We start from the raw sequence: 22541 nt of genomic DNA, 5'->3' as shown, positions 1-22541 counted from the left end.
GGACTGTTTAGGTTAGCCTTGTATCCTTTTCTGAATATATAGATCAGCTTCACGAAGACCTGTTTGTGTGTTTGTGTACATTACATATGAAAGAAAACCCAGCCTTTTAAAAGTTTCTTTTATAACAGAAAATGCAGTAAACAATATTCACAGAGCTTGGTTTAATTTAACTTAAATATAATTGCATTTCTAAAACGCTTCAATAAGTTTTTTTTTTTCTTTCTTTCTTTTTCTTAAATCAAAGTTACCAACACATTTTTCATGGTCCCAAACTGATTCCCTGTAGTTTCTTTAGGAAAGTTTTTTGTGATACACTTCTCATCTATGGAAGAATATTCTTAGATAACATTCATATTTCCTCTCTCTCTATAAATATTATGAAATAGTCCATCTAGTGAATTTTGTTTTTTGGTGCGAAGGTGTACATTAGGAGTTACTTTGTTAAATGAAACATGAAAAACTTGTTTTGTGACGTGGAAAGGATTTTAATAACTATCAAATGCTGTCTCCTCTAGTAGATCAGGAGATGAGGGAGGAGCCCGGTCTTGTTTATAAGACATTGCTAAACTGGACAGCCCGGAGGCCAGGTGGTGGACACCCCAAGGGGAAGGGTATAGGATGCAGACAGTGTGAGATCATTTCAGAGTCTTCACTGTACAAAGAATGCCAAGAAATACTAACCAGCACATACTACTTCAGCAAAAAGAGGCATTCACTTCCTTCTTAGTGTTGTGGAAACTCTTCTTTAGGTCAAAATGTAACCCAGCTGACAGACCCACTAACATAAACATTTCATGCCCTCTTTAAGGAGGCCCTGTGCTCTCTTAGGGCATTTCACAGCATGAACAAGGGCTCTTGGCATCAGTGGCAGGCACCATGTAACACGGACACTCTGCTAAACATTCGCCAGGGCTAAGGAATTAGAGGGCTAAGCTTCTACAGCAGCCACTAACCAACACCAACAAACAGCATGAGGGTCAATGAAGGTGGAGTGGTCCTGAGGGACCCACATTGCTTTCGAGCTCTTGAGGGGACAGGAATGAAACAATGGAAAGTTTAAAAACAATGACTTCTTAGCCCTTTAGCAACATATTAAAATTAGTTTTTAAGTGTTAATGGCTCCTGTAATGAACTTAGAATAGAAATGTATTTAAAGAAATAATTTTTAGGTACTGTAGGCATTTATGATTCTTCGAAGTCTAAATTAAGCTAAGCTGACAGGCGGGAACAAGGAGCCAGGCTTGCTTCTAGTTTTACGTCGGAAAGAATCTTGAGCTGGAAGAAGTCAATCCCCCTTTCCAGCATTTTCATTTTTTCTGGATGATCTTAGGTGACACTCACTGTAGGGTTCTTTCCCTATTTCCCTAAATGAAATTCTACTTCTCTGTTCAGTTGGTTTGTATTTCATAGTTTCTATGTTAGCTCTGAAACCAACATAGTTTTGTTTCTAAGGGTCTGTCTGCTGGAAGGTTGGCCTGGCCAGGGTTAGTTTCCTGGTGGACACAGTTACTATTGCTCTGAACCCACCCAATACTTCCCAGGTAAACTCTACTGTGGGTCTTTATATAAGGGGGAACAAAAGAGGAGGAGGGGAAATGGACTTTATACTTCAGAGTGCGTGAGTCGGTTTCGACCCATATCGACCCTGTATAGGGTTTCCAAGGAGGGGCTGGTGCACTTGAACCTCCAACCCTGCATTTCAAACCGATGTTGCAGTCCAGCGCATTAACCCACAGCGTCACACCAGGACTCCCACACCATTACTAAGGGCTATTAAATTATGTCAATTTTAAGTCTTATCGAAAGTTATCCATGAAGTTATTTAGAAGTGAAGGATCTCCTCCCAGACTGAGCAGCAGTCCGGGCACACTGGTCTCCAGGGGTACTAGCAGGAAGAGCACATTGTTCCCCCGTCCTTTTCTGTCCTCTACGTTGATGCATAAGGGGCCAGAGGAGCTAATATTTTCACCAAATGCCAACCCCGGAAGGCAACTCTGCATTGTTCTGAGGTGCTACCAGTGACTGGGTGAGTAAGTCTCTGCTTCCTCCGACCCTTCCTTCCATCGTACATGTAAAGAGACCTATGAGCAGATGGCTGCGTTTTCGTTTTAGAAAGAAGTGAAAACTGAGAACATCGAGACCAAGCAAGGCAATGGATCATCTTAAGTTGCCGGGCCCCTGCGGGTCCCCTCAGAGAAAACTCTCGGGGCACATCCTCCACAAGTAACCTTGTCCTCCAGAATCACTTCTTTCAGGAGAATAACCAAGGAATGCAACGCAGAAATCATATCACAGCCGGCATTTTATTCAATTCCATATGACAAAAATAGGACCCTAGACTAAGACATCCATTTCAATCAGTAGGTGTGTGGAGCCACAAGATTTCATCATAAAAAATATTGGATCTAGGTAACAATCCGCAGCTGCTCAAGGAGGCGCTGGCCCCACATGGTAATGCAGTATAAAAATATGTCTCTTCCCCATGCGGAGGGGCCGCTGGCCCTGAACACAGAGGCGGCCAGTCTCACTGGCCTTCCCGAGCCATCGTATGTACAGCACTTTACATTTCTCTTGTGAGGTTATATATATACACATCCTCTTGGTACCAGAGACTAACAACAAAAAATTCACACCAGAAAGGACACAGATAAATAATAAAAACATTAAACTGCTGAAATACAGCAACAAGAAGCCATCTCAGCTTCCCGCTCCCAATGCTTGGAGCACCTCCCGAGAGCTCCTCCGCGACCAGAGACGGTATGCTACATGACAAGCCCCCAGCCTGCAGGACACAGCTGTGAGTTCCTGCCCATTCCCGACAGGAACAGAACACAAGAGCATCTCTGCAAGTCTCTGCTTAGTCACAGGATAGGAGCCGCAGTCCAGCCCCACACAGGCCTGTAGTTCCTGTGGCCGTATTTCTGATTGTTCTCCTTTCCTACTGGAGCTGAGAAGACCCCACTGGGTTCGCCTACAGAGCACTACTCCGCGGGCCAGGCAGTCCCAAGAAACGTCATTGGTCAGGCCCCACCACGCTCACAAAGCACAAAAATGAGGTAGTACACAGAATACTTCCTTTCAAGTTTTGATTTCCCCCAGCCTCCCAGCGCCCTGGCTGAAGGGTACAGCAGACATCCCCCCTTCCTATATTGGGTGCAATTTAGACACAGGAATCAGCACAAGACTGCATTTGGACAACACTGTGGGAAGCTAATCGCCAAGTCAGGGATGCAGAGAACGAACGTGTGAGAATTACAAGCCCACTGCCAGACTTCAGCCTTCCAGCCTACTTTACTGGAAGGGCCACAACAGCCAGCATCCCTGGGCAGTTGGTACACTGGATCACAGTCAAATGATGCCCACGTAGCTCTTGCCTGACTTCCTGGTGGGGATTGGTGTCCCAGTCCTACGGCAAGGCCCGAGTCTGGCTAAGAGTGGTCGCTGAAGAAAACTCAATGAATCATTTAAATTGCAGAGCTAGTAGGCCCGATTTTACAGAGGACCGAACTAGTGCATCTCGGTGGCTGTTCTGTCCAAGTAGCATCCATTTTTCATTTTGTTTGATACGAAGACAAGAATCTTTTAAGTTTTTTTCTTCCCATTTTCCTTAAACCAAAGTACTATTTATAAAATACTTTACATCTTCTCCCCCTAAATTATAGACAAACCTCCCTAAATACAAAATACTAAAAGTGCAATAGTATAAATTAAGAGTTTGCAACCACATTATACAAACATTACCTTTTTTATTGTATAGCTTTGATAATGTGTAATATTGACTCACAACTGTTTATAATGTTGTGAATTAATTTCTGGTGATGTGTGTCTGTAACTTGTTATCCAATCACTGGGTTACAGACTGCACTACATTTCTCATTTCATAGAACAACTGTCCACATAGCAGCTACAAACATATTTAAATTAAAAAAAGGGGGAGGGGCTCTGTACGGACAGGTACTTGCACATGAAAAGCATGCTCTTTCCCAAGAAAACGTCACAAAGTTGCTGCATTTAAAGAACCCACTTATTTATAGTAGAACAAATCTTGCTTTAAAAAAGAAAAAAAAGAAACGAAACCAAACCAAACCACATAGCCAGATGTATTCTGCAGCACAAAAGCTTCATTTAAGGTTGGGGCTATTATATTGTCTGTTACCCGCATATTCTTACATTATAAATACTACGGACGCAGATACTGTAATCATACACAGCGTTGGGGGACTAAACCACTTCTTCTTTAAGATTAGGATTTCTAAAAACAGCGTTCAAGTTTCTAACTCAAGTGAGCAAAACCCTCAGAGCTGCAGGAAGCTCCATTTTTCCCTCTCCAGGTGGGGAATGTTAGGTTTTAGCAGAAGCAAGTGGATGTGCCCTATGCTCTCAGTTCCTGACACGGTTTCCCATGACTTTTTCCACTTAAATTGAGAGGGTTTGACTTCTCAGTGATTGCGGACAGACCACGTAGCCCCCCCGAGTGGGGGGCAGGGATCTAGCAGCCACAGGGCCGATGTGTTTTCAGCTATAACAAGGACCCGGCTGTTTAAGGTCCTAAGACTAACACTCCAACATCGAGATTTGCACACAGGACCGAGCCGACACTGAGTCTGTGCATTAGTTTATACCAATCTCCTTGTTGTCCTCGATGAACCTCGTGAACGGGCGGCTGGCCCCTGTCTCCAAGCTGACTTTGTCCAAGCCGACAGCAGGAGGGCTGCTGCCTGTGCGCGCCTTGTCCATTCCGCTGCTGAGGTTATTCAGGGAGGGGATGGCGCTGCCGCCGAGGCTAACTGGGAGCTGGGGTATGCCCCCATTCTGTATGACAGAAATCTCATTGTTCTTCATGGCAAGGCCATTCGTGAGAGCCGCAGCATACTGGTTCCAAAAGTTGGGGTCCACATTCATGGCTCGAGCTGCCAAATCCTTTTGGAACATTTCAGAAAACTTCAGGGCATCACCCCCTAACAGAGCCATGGGGTTTTCCACTGAGAGCCGGCGGCCTCGTCTGGCGGGCGCGTTATTCCACATGTGTGTCCCCATGTGGACCTGCATGTGAAATATGACAGAGAACAAGTTCAGATGGGCGAAGCGGGTTTGTTCCCTCTTTAGCCAATTCATGACATGCCCACTAGCCATGTGGACACCTTTGTCGGTAAGTGCAGTCAGGTCGGTTCCGACTCATAATGACCCTGTATAGGGTTTCCGAGGAGCAGCTGGTGGATTTGAACCATCCACCTTGTGGTCTGTAGTCCAGTGCTTATCCTACAGAACCACACCGAAGTCCAAGCCACCTGGATACCTCTAGGTCTTGTTTGCTCAGGACTTTTGCCTGTGCTAAGCATTCGTTTGGGAATAGTTGTAGACAGACTACAGACAAGCCTACAAAAATAGAGGAACATGAACTCCTAAGACCATCTTAACCTCGAACAAACAAACAATGTTTGTCTTTACGACACACAAAGCCCAAAAAAGTGAACAAGTGAGGTAATGTGCAGTTGGCATCTTCCAGTTGGCAAACCTGACCCACAATCACGGGATTGCCTGAATGTTACAGACCTCAGATACTACCAAATGCAACCCCTCAGCTCACCCCAGCCCTGTGGCCCTTCTGCCTCTCCTCCGCCCTGCTCCTCCCGCTCTGGTGAACTATGCTTCGAGTTCTCTCTTTCAAACACGAGGAGATGTTCAGTGGAAAGCAACCAGGGGCACCTGAGGTCAGCAGAGGGCCCTCAAACTGCTTCTGGTGTGTGGGCGTGTCTCTTTAGAGGGTCTGACAATGCCCCCGCGTAAATTTTACAGAAAGTGAAGGCTGGGCATTCAGCTGAGACACTGTCCACATCCAGCATTCTGTTTTCCAAGGAAGACACACGAGGTATGTGGTTTTCTCAGGGCACATCAGAACATTCACTTTCCCTCTTCTCACCAACACCATCTCCAGCTCCTCTGGTCAGTCTTGTGGACAAGACAGTGGGACATTACAGAAACCAGGAAGTATGCCTGTCCCATATGAGAGCATTTACAAGCCACATTTACTTGGTAGCAGCAGAGATTCAAGAGTGTGCCAGGCTCTGGCTCTGCCCACCACACTGCCGGCTGTGTGATATCACCACCTGGGCCACATGCTGGCCACAGCCTCTCAAGGGTAGCAGCCACCTGAGCCTCTTCCAAGAGGTAACCTACATCACAGGGTGAGCCCAGACGTCTGCACCACACAGCATACACCTGCTCCCAGGACAAGTGGGCGTGCACAGGCATGTCCACCCTCCTCACATGCACCTTCATTTACATATATGCCTGCACACACACACACAAGCTACACCTGTAGTTACATGTACACCCTCACATATGTAAGCACCCGCACACACACACACACGTGTACATCTGCATTTACATGTATGTCTGCAAACACCTGCACTTACACTCACCTGCATTTACATATATACCTGTGTACATGAGCACAGTGCACACATGAACATGTGCACCGACACCTACACACGCACCCGACACACACGAGCACCCGCGTGCACACACATGTATGTGTGAACCCACATACATGCCCTCACACATATGGACACACCCATGTACTTGCATTTACACACACCCACCCTCACACATGTGCGTGCAGATATATGTGCCTGCATTTGCAAATATGTACTTATGTGCACACAAAACTACACATGTGCACACCTGTGGCAAATGCATGTTTCAGCTTTTATTAACACACATGTAGTTGTGTGCACATACCCACACACATGTGCACCTGCATTACAAACATGCACACACACACTCCAACTGCCCATGACTTTTCCCGTTTCATGGCCAGGACCACAGTGTCTACTGTGTCCACCTGATCCACAGGGAGTGGCCTCCTTGCAGCCCTGCCCGTGTCCTCGATTCAGACAGAGCTTCGCACGCCTCTTACCTTGAGGTTCCCCTTGGTGGTAAAAGCTCGCCCGCAGATCGTGCAGCCAAAGGGCTTCTCCCCAGTGTGTGTCCGCTCGTGGATCTGCAGGGCGCTGGCTGACGAGAAGGTCTTCCCGCACGACTGACAGTTGTGCTGCTTGGGGGTCCGGCGCGGCGGGGGGGCCAACAAGGGGGTGACACCAGGGCTCATCACTGTCTGTGGCCCGGTGGGGACCTGGATTCCAGCCGGGAGTGGGGGGCCCTCACCCAGAGAGACAGGCTTGCTGTGGCCGTTCACTTCCATCCTGATGGTGGTGGGGGTGGTGCTGGTGGCCAGGCTAGGAGAACTTTGGCTGGGACCTAGAGCAAAGTTGGGTTCAAACAACTGAGAAGGCAGCTCTTTGAATGTGTGCGTCAGTATGTGCTGTTTTAAATTACCCACCGTGGAGCACCCACGACTGCAGGCCGTGCAGACAAAGGGACGCTCCTTCGTGTGGCTGCGGAAGTGAATGTCCAGAGCACTCCTGCAAGCAAAGGGCTTGCCACAGACACTACACACAGTGCTTTCACACTTACCCCGTTCTCTGTTCAGGAACAGCAGGCTAAAGGGGGCCTCCTCCTTGACCACAGGCCGGCCCGGGGGCGCCGCTGTCAGATCCAGGGCGCCTCCATTCTCAGAAGCCGGGGGTGCTGGGCTGTCTGGCTTTTCTGTCTTGAGCGCTAGTTCCTGAGGCTCCTGGTTGCCGAGGCCTGGGGACTTGGAGCGGAAACTCTCGCTGTGGCTGTGGATGGGGGACAGTGGCTGCATGGAGGAGGAGGAGGAGGACGTGGCAGGGCTGCCGGCGCTCTGGCTTTCCAGATCCCCCGCAGCTGACGAGGAATCGTTACTCAGACGGTCGTCACTCTCCCCAGACCCAGTCTCCAGGGACTTGAGGCCGGTCAGTTGCTGGCAGCCCATGACTGAGTCCATCATCTTCATCTGGTTCTCCAGGGCGGCGATGCTGGAGATGACCGAGGGTGGTGAGGGCGGGCAGGAGCCGGAGAAGGTCAGCAGGGGCTTGGACGGGTCGGCCCCGGGGTCCTTCAGCTCCGGATCGTCTTCCACAGAGTTCTCATCCACGTCGTCCTCATAGTTGCTCAGGGCATCGGTACTCTTCTCGTCCAGGGCGAGCTCAGTGTCCATGGCCTCCTGGAAGCCCTCGGGCAGGGGTGTGTTGGGGATCTGGCCCCCCATGTGCATGCGGATGTGCTGTTGCAGGACCACGGCGTTCGTAAACTTCTTCTGACAGATGGGGCAGGAATGCTGCACCCTGAGCGGCGGCTTGGCCCGGTGCACGCCAAAGTGCGTCTTCAGGTTGCCCTTGGTGGTGAAGGCCCGGCCGCAGATCTTGCACTTGAACGGCCGCTCCCCGGTGTGCGTCCGGTAGTGCATCTTGAGGGCACTCTGGCAGCTCAGCACCCGGTGGCAGATGACGCACTGGTTGGGGTCTGTCATTTTCTTGTCAATATTCTCCACCAACTGCTGAAGCTTCGAGGTCTCTGATGTTTGCATAGAGTCAAGCAGGCCACCGAACGGAAACTTGGCCTTGAACTGGTCCGAGGCTGCAGGGAGCCCGGGGTTGGAGAGACTGGAGGGTACGTTGCTGTCGGTGGCCGGAGGGACCACTGGCAGGGGCACGGCAGTGGCCTGCCCACTGGCTGGGGGGTCTCCGGCCCTGGTGCTTGTAGGAGGCAGGCTGAGGGGCTCAGTTTTGGTCAGTGAGGCCGCACTCAGGAGGGGCTGTGGGGACTCAGCTGTCACCGTGCCACCGGACTCGGGGTTGTTGAGTCCAGGTGACAGGGAGGTGCACTCGCTGGAGGCAGGTGAGGGCCTCTGTGGGGAACGGCTCACGGGTGTGAGGCTGGGAGAGTCGGCAAAGCTGGGCACGGTGGGCGGCAGTTGCAACCCCAGGGACGTGGGGACCGTCGGCAACACCGGCTTGCTGTCCAGCCAGGTGGTCACCGGCTTTTCTGGAGGCAGGGACATTCCATAGGGGATGCCGGAGCAGGTGGGCACATTGTCGAGGTATTCCGGCACGGGGTAGGGGTTCATCTGGATGTGAGGGTACTTCTCCTTGTGCCTCTGGAAGTGGACCTTGAGGTTGCCCTTGGTGGAGAACCGGTTGCCACAGATGTTGCACTTGAACGGCCGCTCGCCTGTGTGTGAACGCAGGTGGATCTGCAAGGCGCTGTCGCTGCCAAAGACCTTGGCGCAGAACCTGCACTTGTGCTTGAAGAAGGGGTCCTCGGAGCTGGCTTTAGGCTCGAACACGGACACATTGGGGGGCTTCCCTTTGCGGTGCTTCATGAGGGCTGAAAGCGGGTCCAGCGCGTTGGCCGTGGCCGCAATGCTGACCAGTGGGTTGGGGAAGATGACGGTACTGGAAGAGGTCTGAGGTAGAAGTGGGTTTGGCAGACCAGACGCCGAGGTGAGCAGCATCCCAGGTCCCAGGGTGGGGGGCGTGGGGGCACTCTGCGGCCGGGAGGAGCTGCTGGCCACACTGGACACAGAGGGAGGGGTCGCTGAGGCGGGGGCCGTGCTGGATGACACAGGGATAGTGGGCTCCGCTGGGGCCGGGGGGCCGCTGCTGGGGACGCCAGGGGTGCTGGCCCTGGGCGAGGGCTGTGAGAGGAGTGGGGGACCCTCGTAAGTGGCTGGTGGGGCACTGGGGGTGGGCCCTGCAGTGGAGAGCTGGAGAGCTGGGTGGGCAGCAAAGCCCTGCAGCTGGCTGGTGGCCGGCCCAGGGGTAGTGGGGGTGGCGGCAGCCGCAGCCGTGGGGTTCAGGGTGGGCCGCAGCGACTGGCGACTCATCATGGCCACCTGGCTGCGGATCTGCTCGATGAGCTGAAGCTGGTGGATCTGTTGCTGCTGCAGAGACACCAGCTGCTCCAGGATCATGGGGATGGCCACTGCGGAGACGCCGCTGCCCGGGCCCGCGCCGCCCGCTGCCCGCCCGCTCTGTGAGAACTGGGCCACTGCCACCTTAGTGCTCAGCAGTGTCTCCAGGGTCACGTTGGTGCTGGGCATGCTGTAGCTGGCCATGGCTGTGGGCTCCGGACCCGGAGGCAGGGTTGGCTTGGTGGCGGCCACAGGGCCTTTGTCCCCAGGGCCCTCCACGTCCATGGGCTCCTCTTCCTCGTCCGCAGCCTTCAGCTCGCTGCTCTCCCCGGTCTCGGCCGGAGCAGCCTCTTCTGCCTGCTCGCTCTCTGCCTGCTCGCTGGGGGAGCTGGCAGGAGAAGGTTCCGGAAAGTCTTCAGAGGGTGGTGCTGGCTCATCTTCGTGGACGATTAGCACCAGCGGATTCTTGGTGCAGCTCTTCTTGTGCGCCAGGAAGTGGGCCCGCTTGAAGAACTCGGCACAGCACTTGTCACACACGTCCGTCTCCTCGCTCCCGCTGCGGCTCTCGTTCCCGCTGTCACCTTCGTCCGCACCGCCGTCCCCGGGGACCACTGGAAGACCAAAAGACTGTATCAGCCAGGGCCTGCGGGACAGCCCGCCCTCCATTTTAGAATTTTGCACATCAGTAAAATCAATATTTTTTATTTGGTACAAATTACCCCACTTCAACCATTCTGACGCCTGGCGTGTGTGCTCCATGACTCTTTCTAGCTAGCTAATCATTTTCTTAGCACAATCCATCAAATTATGAGGCTCTATCAATTGTGGATACTGCTTCTTAATGAAATTCCATAGAAGGCATTGATTTCCAATATTTTCATACAATCGCAGCTACCTTGTCGTTGGGTACAAAGCTAGCCTTCAACAGGCTCATTAGGATTCCCCTTCACCAGCCGGCTTCCTCATTTCCAGCAAAATGAGAGAGGCCCTTACCAGTTCAGTTAACATTGCTAAACTAATCTGTGACCTTTCAAACTCACATCAGCTCCTGACAGGGCACGCCAGGCGTCTGCTACTCAAGTGTGGCCGTGAACCACCTGGATTTATTATCTGTACGCAGCGCTGGACATCAGATTCAGCGTGGCTCCTTATAACCTTTCAGATCAATACGCAGTTATCATACGCAGGAAACTTCAGTTAAACGCTTTCATTTGTAAATGTAACAAAGAAAACATGGGCATTTCTCATATCTCTACCGAGAAAAACAATCTATTGGGTCTGCTGATGGCTTCACAGGCCAACCCCCCATCTCTCCTCCCTCCCTCTTGGACTTAAGAGATAAGGCAAATGTCTACGTTATGATTTGCAAAATGCGTGTCGATACAGCTGGACCAGAAACTGATAATGTCTGATACAATCAATTGGCTCTGTCAGATGCAATATTTCTTCGAGAAATGCACTAAAATTACATGTTATTGGTCTTAGCCAATAGAGTTCAGTGCTTTGTTAACAAACTAGAAATTAAATATTTAAAGTTCATTTATGTTGACATGTTTAACATGAGAATGTTGTAGTCAGACACACTTTCTGTACCTATTTTCATCTATTCTCATAGAAAGACTTAGCAAATTATATGCTTGCACCATAGCAGAAAACCCACTAATTGGTTACACATGTTTAATTACTATTGTAGGCATTCACTTCCTCTGACTCCCGTTACCCTCTTGTGCCGAATAACAACCATGTTTAATGAACAATTCTAATTCACACCTGATCAAATAAATAGCTTCCCAGGCACAGGCAATCAACATACAATAACATTTGTAGCTTCCCTTTTTTTTCGGCTAGTGGGGTGAAAGGTAATGCCTGGTAATTAGTCAGGTCCGATGTGCTGCTCTGGACATTGCTGCTCGCAACTGCTTTTTGTCAACTTGCAGATAGAGTGACAGCTACAAATCAAACAGGCTGGAATGACAGCCGCCGAGAGGTTCTTTGTTAAACATGCAGAGCTTACTGTAAGAAGGAAACATCTCCAAGCCTGCTGAACACAGAAGTATTTACTGTTACAGCATTTACAAATACATTTGTGAAAGTCTCCAAATTTTTATTCTCTTTAAATGTTTGGAAAAGGGAATCTAGAGTTCTGCACCAATTCCAATAGACTAACTGGATTTTAAGAAAAAAATTATGTGCATATACATAAATGTGTATGTATGTATCATATATATATATATAAAATCCCTCTTCGGGAAAAAAAAAAAAGATATTTATTTTTTGAGCACAGCCTGCTGCCCTCCACAAGGCCATAGCTCCAGGCAATTTTTACATGCCTTTAAAAATGATTAGCGGCGTTCAATTAGCATTTTCCTGACTGGCTAAAGCATTTGGGGGCACAAGAAGTTGGAGCTTGCAGGTCATAAAGACCTGCTAGACTTTTAAACTCAATTCAGGGCTGAAGACCGGCCAGCCCAGAGCCTCATTACTGTATGAGGTAAACACTGTAATAAGTATCAGTAATGAGGTGTACTATAGCTAGGAGCAAAGACACAGCGGATTTCTACTGCAGATAGGCACATTAGCAAAATAAATACCCAGAGGACTTAACTTTGCTCAATGTATGCAAAATCTAATTTTAAACTTCCTAAGGTTATGGAACAGAGAAGACCAAAAAAACAAACAAAACAACCCACATTCACAAAAAAACAAAAACAAAAACAAAAAACCCACCCCAAAACAAAAAAACAAAACAGCAGCCTAAAATCTCCAGGTAAATAATTTCTCCATGATTAAAGAGATAAGGGTTATCTCAAATTCCATTCAAGTATTTTAATAATTATCACACAATGTCAAGAATCTCTACTTCTACATTTCTTTATAAATAATAGAAGAATGCTGTTTGTTCTATACACCCATTCTAAGGCTTAAAAAAGTTCTATGGCAGATGGAATGAATGAAAAGAAAATGGAATTTTTCCATGAACTTCTTGAAGATCCCTCGTAGATTTAAAAGACATCTAAGAGGCTATTTACAAGAAATAATTGGAATCACTATTAGTATATCATGCTATGTACCTAGAAATAATTACCAAAACAAACAAGGAAAATTATGTTTTTAAAAGGTGTTTTTTATATTTAAAAACTATGCTATAAAAGGTCTGTTTATGATCTTCACAAATAAAGATTTTTATTTTAATACTCTTTGAAAAGGAAAATGCCCAGGAGAAACAAAATATTGCCAATTTCTTAAAACATTTTCTACCTTAACTCTTCACAGAAGATAAAAATGTACAACTTTTATATTATTGAAGAACTTTGTAAAGGTTTACAAACTTTAAATGTTACAAAATTAAACTATGTACATCGCATTAAAATAATAAAATTTCTTCAAATGAAATATGTATTAGGGTTACTTTGCTGAGAAGATGCTTGCAAATTAGACTGAGTTCTGGATCATTTAAAATGCATTTATTAAAACCATTTTAGAAGAATTAACTTACATAACTGTGAATTAATTGTATCTTTACAAATGGACATTCTCAGATGTCCTTTGTCATAAGCTGGCTTGTGAAAAGGGGACTTAAGACTTTGTGCATTGCCTATAGGTCTCTCAGCACCTCACATGTCTCTATTTACCTTAAAGATGAAAGTTTTTATAGTCCCCTTAGTTTTTTAGGTGTTAGGTTATTTTCAGGGTTCACTTTCAAACCCCCTGCGAGTTTGAGGAGGGTTCCCACAGCTAATTTCCTTTTTCCCATTGGTTGGTTTGTGAAATTCAACTACTTGTTTCTTGACTGCGAAACTGCACAGAATATTTTAGCTCCTTAATGTAACTACTACTACTCATTACTTAAATATAGCGGCGATATCCGGGTCAAAGTAAAGTAATCTTCTACTCATATTCCTTCAAAATTGATGAAGAAAAGCACTTTAAATTTTACAATGGCATTCTGACCATTTGGGTCTGTGAACAGTTTATTATGTCAAAGAATCTAACAGAACAGACAGCTGTTGGATTTTAAAAGCAAAGCTTCAGGACAGATTTGACTTCTGACTCAAATAGATCTTTAAAATGACAGTGTAGTAAAGAAAAAAAATCTTCAGTATAGTTCAGACTTATTTTGGGCAAATGATTTGAGATGATTAGCTATAATTATTTAAATTGGAGTTTGTCTAAAATGCCAGTAGCTTGAGCACTTAAACTGTGATTCTCAGGTGCCCGATTTTTACTATAAAATGTGAACGAGATGGGCATCTCACAAAGTTACAGAGAAGCACAGATTTCCTAGGAAAGCCTGCAATACAACAAATACAAACGAAAACCTCCCCTTCGGTTTACATAACTTGAAGAATGTTACTAAACAATGACAATGAGCATCCCAACTAAACGGGATCAGTAAGAAACAAAATGAGTACATCCTGCTAGGAGAGCGCAAGTTCCTTAGAATGATCAGGAATGATCAGGCCACGTTACTGAAGAGCAGAATGAGAAATCAGGGACTGATGCATTCAGAAAGCAGGGGCTGGGCTGGGCTGGGGTGTGGGGGGAGAGAGAAAGGAAACAGTTCTTACAACTAGCCTCCATGTGTCTGCTCATGACAATTACAAAATGTATCTCAGACAGGCTGTTTGTGTCTAATCTGACATTATGTTTATAAGAAAATCTACATGGGAAAATCTGAATGCAGCTTCAATTTTATGATATAAATTCCATAAAGCCCTTTAATCCTGCCATAGTATTAAGCAATACGATGTCAGAATCAAATGTACTTAAGCATCTCTTAATTAAATGTACATTTTGAGCTGGCCTTTATGTTCTACAAGTAGACATTATTACACCCATTAGTTAATATGGCTTAAAATTTTTATTTCTATGAAATGCCATACCAGTGGAACATTAAAACAGCAGTGACAAGTATGGGAAATTTATTTGCAGTGCAATTTTCATTTTCTTTCTTTCTTTCTTAAGGGGGGAATTAAAAAACAAACATTATAAACATTATCATTAATGTCAAAGTAATTTATTTTTTGCACACTGACTATTCAACAACTCAGAGATTAGAAACTGTGAATAGGCAAGGGATTAAGCATGAATTTATAGTACATAAGGGTTATATTAGAACAAGTGAAGGAAAATGCCAACCAGCTCACCAAGTCATAGAACTTAGGAAACAGTCTTCCCTCCTCAGATAAGAGAAACACTTGAGTTCAGGTTACTCCCTAAAGCTGACATCTGTTTGCTGTCCTCATTGTTGGAAATGCGAGGAAGGTAAAAGGCCCTGGCCTGAGAATTATTCTTCCTTTGCTCATGTCAAATGTGAACTCAATTCCAAGCCTTCCAGTAGTTGGTCTGCATTTAGGAATTTATACAATCAGGAGTAGAGAAAAGAATGGGACTAAAGACGTGGAATTATTTCAGTTCAAGAGAGGGACTGTGTATCATGAGTTGATAAGTTATACTTAAAATGTTCAGAGTTCCAAACTGAATCGCTGTTCAACAGAAATCTCGATTGAGTTCTATGCATTTCTGAATTCCACAGGAGAAGGAAAGAAGGTTCTAGAACCTTTCATATAAAGCTGGGGACAAAGGAGCAGCTTTAAAAATGATACTTGTTAAAATAAACAGATTAAAAAAAAAACAAAACTTACAAAATGCACACAGAATGGTTAATAAAAAAATGTTTTTATACTTAAAGGTCAGCTGAATCGGTGTGAGAGTAGTCCTCCAGCCAACAACAACACAACACAAAAAAACAAAAAACCCCATGGCTTCAGCATCCCTCTGCTCTGATTAATTCCTAGTCTGGTCCTTATTAAGGTATTTCAAGTTCTGCATGAAAATGGCTGACGAACATAACACAGCGGGTTTCTAGTGTGGCAGGGAGGTTCTGCTCACTGAGGAGCTACTTGGCAGTTTTACCGTGTGGCTTGCAAACATTGCATCTTGATGTAAATGGAGTATGCATCCTTTGCTGTTCTATCTGCTGAAACATATTCATGGTGTTCTAAAGAATGAAATCATGATGACCTTTTTCAAACCTGTGGTGAAAACCATTGCTGTGTCTATGGATCTATATAAGAATATTTGAGACAACACTGTTGTTGTTTTCTTGTCCAGTCATGGTTCTTAGGAAAGCTCTTTTCATTTTCTCGTGTCAGGAGCACAGTGTTTTTTAAATGAATGAACCGATTATAAAACAGCAGAGAAACTGCAGTTTTCTCCTCGTTCATTCACCTGAAAAGCTCACCTTCATCCTGGTATACTTTTACTATGTATTTTTAATTCACTGAAATTAATAAAAGAAGCAAACTGGTTGAATACAGGAAAATGGACGTCCACATCCTGCTTTAATTGGTAACTTTAAAATTGCCATGTGGGTCTTTAGAGCAGGAAAGCACACTTTTTTCCTTGGGATTTTGCCATCTCTTCAGAATCTAGAGAGCATTTTTTTTTTCTCCCTCCAAGTTTTCCTACATTGTTAGGAGACACTTATTTTCTTGCAAATTAATTCTTTTTAACTCCTTATGATAGCTTTGAATCCCATAAAGAAAGATGAATTATCACATACTGAGTCCAAGCTGTGAAGCAGGAGGAGACAAATAGAGACCCCGACTGTGTCTAACAATGTAGAAGGAATTCCAGCCGCCCCAGCCCTCCAGAGCCTGCCAACATGGAGCTGGACAGAGGGGGGCACTCTTGCCATGCTGCAGCGAGCACTGACCCGGCACCCTAGGCTTGTCTCTTCAGTGGCCGAATCTCAAATTTGTTAAGTAACAGCCACCTGTGGCTTCTTTTCTGGGTGGTGAAGCACCAGGGAGGGAGGCACCCTTTCTTGCACGCACATGGGCAGCTGTGAAGTGGGACAGACACCACTCACAACCTGTTCTAACTGTGTGCTGGTGGTGCTGCAGCCAATAAGCGGGTGTTTGCTACACTGCCAGGTTGCACAATCATTCTTTCATTTGGCTGTTAGACTGAAATCACGCTTTTAGGACGAGGACACATGGACCGCTGTCGCTGCCTCATGACAAACATGTGAACCTGGGTCATGCCAGCTGACTTGGGGTGGGCTTTTTTTCTTCTTCTCCCAAATCACCTTCGGTTCAGATGATTGGTCTCCAGAGAACATGGCTTCCCGAGTTTGCCATTTGGGGTTACAGGTAGGTACCCATGTCGACTTGAAAAATGCCTTTATGCTCACCCACACCCTGAGCTTTTCAAATCTACTATGCATACAAATGAACAAATAAGCAAACCTATGCCTCAACAGTCCCCAAGAGGCACCAACGATGCTGTTCCCAGGAAGAAAGGTGTATTCCAGTGTGCCACGTCTCCCGTTCCCACCAGGGGGGGGGGGGAGGTCACCTCTCCATTTCTGTGGACCAAGTTTACACACAACAAGAAAAGGGATCTGGAAAAAGCCCTGGCCGGCCCCCACCACTGGAGCCATGCTGCACACATCTCCAGCCGAGCTACAGAATGACCGACAAGGCTCTCCAAGGGACACTGAGCTCTTGAAACAAGGGCCAGAATGCTGATGGACCGACACAAAGTGCCCCGGCACCTGCAGGGTTAATTAAACAGTTCAAGATGTAATGGCCACACAAAAGAAAACCTTTCCCCTCCTTTCAGAACTATAAACACTCCTGCTGAACTAGAGGCACATTTGATAAGCAGGAAGGGGCCTCGCAGGGTCCCCGGTTAGCACTCAAATTCAGTGTTAACACTTAACAGAACCTGTAAGCCACACTGCCAAGGTCAACTGCTCGGATGTACTAATTGTATGATCAGCTTGACATCTAGTGGCCACCCCTGGCAGGGCAAAGTAGGCAAAGGTTAAACCAGCAAGGCATGTCAGGGCTGTTCTAAGTGCCCACCTTCAGGGAGGGCCCAGCGGAGGAGTCCACCTTTCCCAAGCACTACACAGAAAAAGCTTTCTTAGCGCTTACTGGCCGCTGTGCTTTCAAGAAAACGTGAAGCGGTTCAGCATAGCAATTCCGGGCTGATTGGAAAAGACAAACCCACACAATAAAATATGGGGACACCAGGCGACCTGCACCGGTGGTCTCTGTGGTCCTATACTGTCCCAGGCCCCAGCACTTGTTCCTTGAGTCAACCAGCAAATCCACCTTAATTTCAAATACAAATATGGAGCGTCACATTATTTTCCTATTGCAGTGAATATCTGACTGGTTGCTTGGGTTACTTCTTTCAGACAGACAGTCAAAGACAGACATACAGTCTTTGAAATAAATAGGTTGCAACCACAAGATAAACGAAGTATGGGCTTTTTAAAAATGAAAGTTTCTTTAAGGTAATAGTAAACATTCCATGTTACACAGTCTTCATGTATGTTGGATTTGGTATATAGCCACTTAGTATGTGCTGTAATTACAAACCTGCTCCTCCCATAGTGGAATTAACTCACGTCTTAATGAGCCTGGCAATTAGTCAAGAAAGCATGTTGGATAAAAACACCAGCAAAACCAACAAAAAGCCCTCGCTATTAGGATTCAAAAATCATGGTCCCTGAAACTATTTTGCTCATTAAACTTGCAGTATCACCTGATGAGCAGATCCAGACTTTTATTTCACTTCAAAGGCAGTGCCAATTCTTACGTTTAGGAACGCTAAATTCCAACCACCCGATGTTCCTTCTGTACACAGAATGCAAACATTGCCCGGACCTTTGCTGATTCCCGCCCCCCCCCCCAAAGGAAATGTTACTCTGAGAGTTTGGTAAAGCTTCTTAAGATCCCGCTGAAATGAAACCTGACCTACTTTTTGCTTTCCCAGCATCTTGTACACAACAAATAATCAGCTTGCTAAGGAATTCCTGCTGGCTGCCCGTGTCTCCTTTCTTTTCCTGGCTCTGAATAGGTCTAGAAATATTCGATTATACACACTGTGGAAGTTTCACATGTATGGTACACAGAAACCCCCCAACTCCACCATGTAAGCAGTTCCTCGGCAAGGTGAAAATTAACCAGCACTTCTCTGGTGGACTACCACAGGATGCATTTTGAAGTAGGGTAAGTTTTTAAGGGTTATGTTTTAAAGAAATGTTTGCAAATTATCAACCCCTAGCCCCCCGCCCCCACCCGCCCCATGATTACTTCTTACCTTCCAAAATTCAGAGTGAAAAACAAAAACACAAAACCTGCCTAGAAATGGAGAGTGGCTTCTCCAGTGTTTCCCTTTGGTTTGCTGAATTGTCAATGTGTGTGCTGTGTGCTGTGAGCACCAAAGAAAGTGCCCAGCAAAGCATGCAGTACAGATAAAAGACAAGGATCTCTCCACAGCTCTGGGCGGGCGGGCCGGCGGCCTTCTTCTCCCTCATTTACACACAGCCTCTGAATACCAAGGCTAAATTCTCACATCATATGCTCACCACATTTGAAAGGATTTTTGAGATAGCCACACGAATTAAGTTGGCAGAAAATAAAAACACACTTTGAAACAATTAGTGGTAACAATTTGAAGAAAGGACACAATGGCAAATGGTTTTCAATTCAACTTGCTTCCTGTTCTTCCTTAAATGCAGACTTGCTGTCTAAACTACCCTAAAATGCATCTTTATTACATTGTATCTTATATGAGAAAGGATAGCATAGATTACACTTTTAAAGTTCTCAAGAGTATAAATGCTGCACTGGCATGGTAAGTTTTAATTAATTTTTCTTAAAACACAAATATTCAGCTGGCTCAAAGGATTTCATTCTTGGTGGCACGTATTTAACTGACCCCCAGGCTGCTTCCATACAATTTGATTTTTCAGAAATCTCAATGAAATAAATTGCAACTAAGTCGTTTTCAAAGACCCTTCCTCCTGGGAATGTCAGTCTCAATAATCATTCAGATACATTTTTACAAAAGGATAGCAGCAGAATTGGCAAATCTCCGGGCACTTTTCTTTCTGGATAAACCATCTTATTTCACTTCAGCAGGAGACCGAGGTGTGTAAGTACCGCAGCTCTTTCTGTCTGACAATCCCTAAAAACCAAAGCCTCAAAGCTAAGTCTTATTTCTCCTTTAGTTTTGTACTGTGAGTTAAGGCCAGTCAGTATGTATCTTCCCCTTTATTGTACTAGAAAAACTGTATACAAAACATTCTTCACAACATTACCAACAGCCTTCAATTTGACTGCATCTGTATGGATCCAGTACTTTAATTAATATGTCACGGTCCAAAGTGATACAAAGGAATTACTTCACTCCGAAAACACCTACTGTTAAACGAACTTAACTCCCTTTTAGCTTCATGCCTGCTATATGCTAATGCCCTTTGCATGTGCACTTAACAAAATTAAATTTTGGAGGCAATGTGAATCAAGCTGGAGCAAGTTCGGTTTCACAACCATTGATCTTTTAAAAATATGTTTTACTTCGTTATCTTAGCAATGACAGGGTAATAATACATCAGCACTTCTTGACGTGACAGGGGGCAGAGGACCTTTTATGCTTCAGCAACAATCTGCTTCACCATCATTAAATCAAAAAGAACTATTTTTAATAGTTTGCCTAAACTACCCTTAAAACAAGCCTAGAAACAAATGACTTGACTGAGGTTCTGCCCCACCCCCCACCCCCCAGACAGGCTATTTTTGGCCTGTTGCAAAATATGATGAGGAACTGTGGCAATATCTTGATGACAATTTTAAAGGGCTGTGAAAAACACAGGCTAGAAAAAAACTTTAATCCTACGGAGGGAAGAAAACCTAAATACAATGCATCTCAAAAAAATAAAATAAAATCAGAGAACCAGCGAGGGGAATTCAAAATAGAACTTGTAAATAATTTACTCTACCTTAGGTTTTCAAATATAGGCTACATGCCCCTCAACATGTTTACACTATTAAGTTCACCAAGCTTCCATTTCTAAAGTGAAATTTAAAATGAATAGCAGTGCCTCAGCCTGTTAATTGTTAAATACAAGTGTTTTACTCTATTAATTAAAATATGCTTTAATAAAAGGAGACATTGCACATTATGATAAGGACCTTACAAAGCTGAGAAGTATTTACATTGTTGCATTTTGGAGCTTCTGTGAAAGCCGATTTGAAGCTATTCAGTGCCCACAATAATAAAGCTTTAAAATTCCTCACTGGGATGCAATGTAGTTCTTTTGAAGGCAAGACTGTCTTTCTCATTGGGCAGAAATAAATCCATTCATTTGATCATGTAGTCATTGAGGGTAATACAAAACAAACCAAGTGTGAGGAATTCTATGTGATGAAGTAAACAAAACAAAAAAAAAATCCATTTCCATGACAAAAAGATTCTTTGTCCTTAATCTACCCACCATATGCAAGCGATTCTTTTTAGCATATCTTCGGTTCTAATCTTGGGCGACTTGGCTACACAGATAGAGTCCTTTACCGCCAGGGCCACAAAAAGACCCAAAGTAGTTTAATAATTTCATTTAATTCATTAATTCCCAACCGGAGAATTAATGTTCTGTCCCTCCCTCTATTCCGACAGGGATGTCTCAAACTTTACTACACTGTACTATCAACTCTGAAATTCCGTTTATTTCTGCTAACGTTCAGAGGAAAAATATATCAGAATACAGGTCTAAACAATTTTAAATAAGTAAAAAAAAAAAAAAAAGTTGCCCAGCCTACCCGCCCCCCCCCCCGCCCCCGACCAAGTGTAAATTATGTGATGGCGTTGCTCTGAGCCGACTCTGGGTCGCCATGTACCCGGGCCGCGGCCGCTCCTCGCGGCCTTCGCGCCAGTGCGCCGGGGGCCCCGACGCAGGCGCGGGTCCCTGGCGGCGAACCGGGAGGGATGTTGGTACCGGGAGAGTGGATGCAGGACCCTAATCTGGACATTTCTAAAGCTCAGCCGCAGGAAGTTGGCCACCTCGCCAGGCTCTAACTTTCCCGGTCCCGCCTGGCCCGCACGCCCTAGCTCTCCATTTGGGGTACAATCTAGGAGGAGTTCCCAAGAGCTAAGTGACTGCCGGGGTCCTTCTCGAGATGCTAATGTCCGTGCAGTCAGAAGGCGGAAAGACCTAGGGATTCGTTGGAAACCCACACCACCCTGTGAGCCCACCGGCGCCGGGCTCAATCCACGGCGACACCACAGCCAGCAAATCCAATCAATGTGTCTGGTCGGAAGAAACGGCTTTAGAACATCCACTCGCTCTGGAAAGGGGCCAACTGGTCAGTCTGAGGGACAGCTCCTGCTTGGCGGCCCTCGGCGCCAGCTCACTGGTACCTGGGAGACAGGCCCGAGGTCCCCGAAGAGTGGCGGGGGTCACCGCAGTCTCCTCCGGGGCCAGCACCCGGGCGCCGCGGGACCCAGAGGGCGCCCGGCGGCCCGAGGGGCGACCTGGTCACAACCACCTCGGCACGGCCCGAAACGCTCCGGGGGGGTGGGGGGACGGTGCGGAGGAGGCGGCGCGGCCCCCGCCCAGCAGCCCCGCGCTCCCGGCCGCGCGCTCCCCCGCGCAGAGCCAAGTTTACTTCGCGCGAAACTCGGCCGGCCGGGCCGGGCCCGCGCTCCGGAGCCGGCGGCGGCAGAAGGCAGCTCCTGTCCTGGTTTCTGGTTCCCGCCCGTCCGCCCGCCCGCCCGCTCGCCCGCCGTCCTCACCGTTCTCCGAGGCCAGGTCCGGCGGCGGCAGTTCCTCGTCCGAGCGGAGGTGTTGGGGTTTCGCCTGCTTGCGCCGCGACATGCTGCTAAGTGCGGGCGTCCAGGGCGCGCGTCCCGGGCATGGGCGCCGAGGCCGGCGGGGGAGGCTCTGCTGGCGCTCTGCTCGCGC

At 46.6% G+C, this 22541-nt stretch overlaps 1 protein-coding gene across 1 annotated transcript; it reads right to left on the bottom strand.

The window, feature by feature from the left end:
• Nucleotides 1-4611: 4611 nt before the first annotated feature.
• SALL3 (spalt-like transcription factor 3) lies at nucleotides 4612-22454 on the bottom strand. Its single transcript, XM_006875887.1, has 3 exons — nucleotides 22373-22454; nucleotides 6920-10389; nucleotides 4612-5043 (listed from the first exon to the last, which is right to left on the bottom strand). Exons 1-3 carry the CDS (start codon nucleotides 22452-22454, stop codon nucleotides 4612-4614), a joined length of 3984 nt encoding a protein of 1327 aa, XP_006875949.1.
• Between the last annotated feature and the right edge of the window lie 87 nt (nucleotides 22455-22541).

The sequence above is a fragment of the Chrysochloris asiatica genome, unplaced genomic scaffold, assembly GCF_000296735.1.
Source record: "Chrysochloris asiatica unplaced genomic scaffold, ChrAsi1.0 scaffold00345, whole genome shotgun sequence".
Taxonomy (NCBI): domain Eukaryota; kingdom Metazoa; phylum Chordata; class Mammalia; order Afrosoricida; family Chrysochloridae; genus Chrysochloris; species Chrysochloris asiatica.
The sequence above is the reverse complement of the archived record's forward strand: the minus strand, read 5'-3'. Positions and strand labels throughout refer to the sequence as shown.